Source organism: Cynoglossus semilaevis, chromosome 2, assembly GCF_000523025.1.
Source record: "Cynoglossus semilaevis isolate Cse_v1.0 chromosome 2, Cse_v1.0, whole genome shotgun sequence".
NCBI classification, from domain to species: domain Eukaryota; kingdom Metazoa; phylum Chordata; class Actinopteri; order Pleuronectiformes; family Cynoglossidae; genus Cynoglossus; species Cynoglossus semilaevis.
Window position 1 is genome coordinate 1973217 of NC_024308.1, and position 2942 is coordinate 1976158.

The 2942-nt window shown below is 43.1% G+C and overlaps 1 protein-coding gene across 1 annotated transcript in view; it reads left to right on the forward strand.

Moving 5' to 3' along the window:
* Positions 1-2942, forward strand: part of LOC103393515 (insulin receptor-like) — a 49152-nt gene that overhangs the window by 38700 nt on the left and 7510 nt on the right. Inside the window, exons 5-10 of the mRNA XM_008330515.3 lie at positions 354-493; positions 680-824; positions 967-1181; positions 1288-1414; positions 1623-1873; positions 2535-2702. Of these exons, the coding sequence (XP_008328737.1) occupies positions 354-493; positions 680-824; positions 967-1181; positions 1288-1414; positions 1623-1873; positions 2535-2702 (1046 nt within the window). The remainder of the gene's footprint in view (positions 1-353; positions 494-679; positions 825-966; positions 1182-1287; positions 1415-1622; positions 1874-2534; positions 2703-2942) is intronic.

Genomic DNA, 2942 nt, shown 5'->3' on the forward strand with positions numbered 1-2942 from the left:
CATTCCTGCCTCATACCACTCAGTCCGTCTTCATTCCTCCTCAGATATCTGCTCACTGAAGCATTTGTGGTATTTTATTTTTATTTTTTCTATGATAGTTTGTCACTGTTGTCTTGGCTGCTGACGTTTCTCTTACGGAGCTTGTGTTCATTAAGTGTTGAGGCATTTAAACCAGTCATGTGAGCAGGAAGTGTGATTTCCAGGCGGTTTGGATCATCCGTGCACTCACTGTCACATCAACACAGTAAACCGTTTGTTAATATGACTTTTCTCAAGTTGTTGTTCTGCATCTACACCAACATGTTGAAGTCTCTTCTCTCCGTCTTTCCTCGTGTGTGTGTTTGTGTGTGTAGGTTGACCTGTTCGCCGTGCGCAGGCCTCTGTCCTAAACTGTGTGTGGGAAATAAGACCATCGACTCCGTAACTTCAGCCCAGGCTTTGAGAGGCTGCACTGTTCTCCACGGAAACCTGGTCATCAAGATACGAGGAGGGAGTAAGAGCTGCTCAGACCTCACTGTCTTTTGACATTTTTACCTTTTCTTTTTTTCTCCTTCTCTGTCTAATCTAGAAACTTCTTATTTGCTTTGCATATATAAATATATATATATATATTTTTTTTTTATCTTCTGCTGTCACCCGTCTGCTGAAGGTGTGACCAAAATGTCTTTTCAACTTTCAGATAACATTGCTGCCGAGTTGGAGGCCAGCCTGGGTCAGCTTGAGGAAATCAAAGGATTCCTGACAGTTCGCAGAGCATACGCTCTGGTCTCTCTGTCTTTCCTACGAAAACTACGCATCATCAGAGGGGAACATCTTGAGACAGAGTGAGTCCTCTCCTCTCCTCTTCCCTTTTCTTCTCTTTTCTTTTCTTTTCCCCTCATCTTTTTTCCTCTCCCTTCTTGCCCCGTTCACCATCATTTTCTGATTCTTTTTCTGTCTCTCTTCCTTCTTCTTCTTCTCTTCTAGTGTTTACGCCTTTTATGCACTGGACAACCAGAACCTGAGAGAATTGTGGGATTGGTCCAAGCACAACCTGACCATCGAACGTGGTCGCACATTCTTCCACTACAACTCCAAACTCTGCTTGTCTGAGATCAGAAAAATGGAGGAGGTTACAGGAACCAAGGAGCGCAACCAGAAGAACGACATCGCTTTACGAAACAACGGGGACCAAGCTTCTTGTAAGGCATTTTAAAAAAAATAAAAAAAATAAAATTATCTTTCTATATTTCTGAGAAACTAAGTCAAATAAAGTTAATGTTTTAAATGGTCTGTTTTGTCCATTAGGTGAGACACAGCGGCTGGAGATCTCTATGATAAGGACCACGGCGACTATGATCATTCTGAAGTGGTTGGCGTTTTGGCCGACAGATTTCAGAGACCTGATTGGGTTCATGGTTCTCTACAAGGAGGCGTAAGTGTCCTATAAAAACTGAAGTTGTTTCCTTTCAGATGTTTTTGTTAACAGAACAGAAGCTGTAATTTTATAGTCTTTTATTCGGGTTAAGAAAAGCATCACATATACAGATACAGCAGTTACATCTATATAAAAAACTTTAACTGTATGTCCTGATTCCGTTTGCTTCCTCTCATCACTTCCTTCTCTCTCTTTTTTTCTCCAGTCCATATAAGAATGTCACAGAGTTTGACGGCCAGGACGCATGTGGTTCGAACAGCTGGGCGATCGCTGATGTCGACCCTCCGCCCCGTCCAACTGAAGGCAGATCTGCGGAGAATCCCGCGTACCTAATCGGACGGCTGAAGCCCTGGACGCAGTATGCTATCTTGATAAAAACCCAACTGTCCGCGTCGGACGAGCATCAGGTTCACGGAGCCAAGAGTGAGATCATCTATGTCCGCACCAACGCCTCCAGTGAGTTGAAGATAAAATAAAGTTCTTTAGAGGGAAACAGAAGCCTGTGAGTCTTTCTAATGGATGTTGTAGAGAATGTAAACATCAGATATGTTAACCAGTCAGACGTCTAACTTCAACAGCTTTAACCATTTAGCTGCGAGGCATTGCAAACAACCTAAAGGATTTCCTTGTTTTTTTTCCTGTTTTTCAACTGTTTCTGTGGAAAGTTTGCTGAAGATAATTATCTTTTTTTTCTTCTTCTTCTCATCTTCTCGTGGGAATCACTTCTCCCCTGTGAGCCAGAAACTGTAAATCATTGTAAAAGAGTGGGGAAACCTAAGAAGGGGCATAAACAGTTTCATTGCTATACACGCTCATAAAAGTGCAAATGAAACGGCGATCCAATTAAAACGTTTCACCGTACAACACTGCCACCTGCAGTCTGTAACAATAACGAAAACCCTAAAGGATTGAGATTTTTTTTTTGCCTTTTTTTCACATAAACCTTTTTATCGAACACTAAGATATTTTTTATTTAATTGAACTCCAAAACCATAAAACTTATATATTTGATCAAGTTTTTTCTTATATCAATTTTCAGTCAGTCTGTTTTTTTTTTTTTCAGTGTGATGCTCCACCTTATTCTGTATTCTTCATCGATTTCTTCTCTGATCCACAGAGCCCACGGTCCCTCTGGATCCCATTTCCTCGTCCAACTCCTCCTCCCAGATTATTCTCAAGTGGAAGCCTCCAGCAAGTCCCAACGGCAACATTACCCACTATCGGGTCATCTGTCACAAGCAGGCGGAGGACAGCGACCTCTACAAGTTCGACTACTGTCTACAGGGTCAGTATCCAGAGGCTGCTTCGCTCACGTCCACCCGATGGGAGTTCAGCTGTGAAGGAAATCAGCTGCTGCACTGGTTTGATTCTCTGGATTTCTCTCATGCTTTGTTTTTTTTCCTTACCCAGGGATGAAGCTACCTTCACGGACTCCCACCCACCTGGACTACGAGGAAGAGCAGAAATGGAATCACACGGACGAGCCGCTGTCAGGTGGCAGGGGCTGGGCCCGGCCCAAGACGGA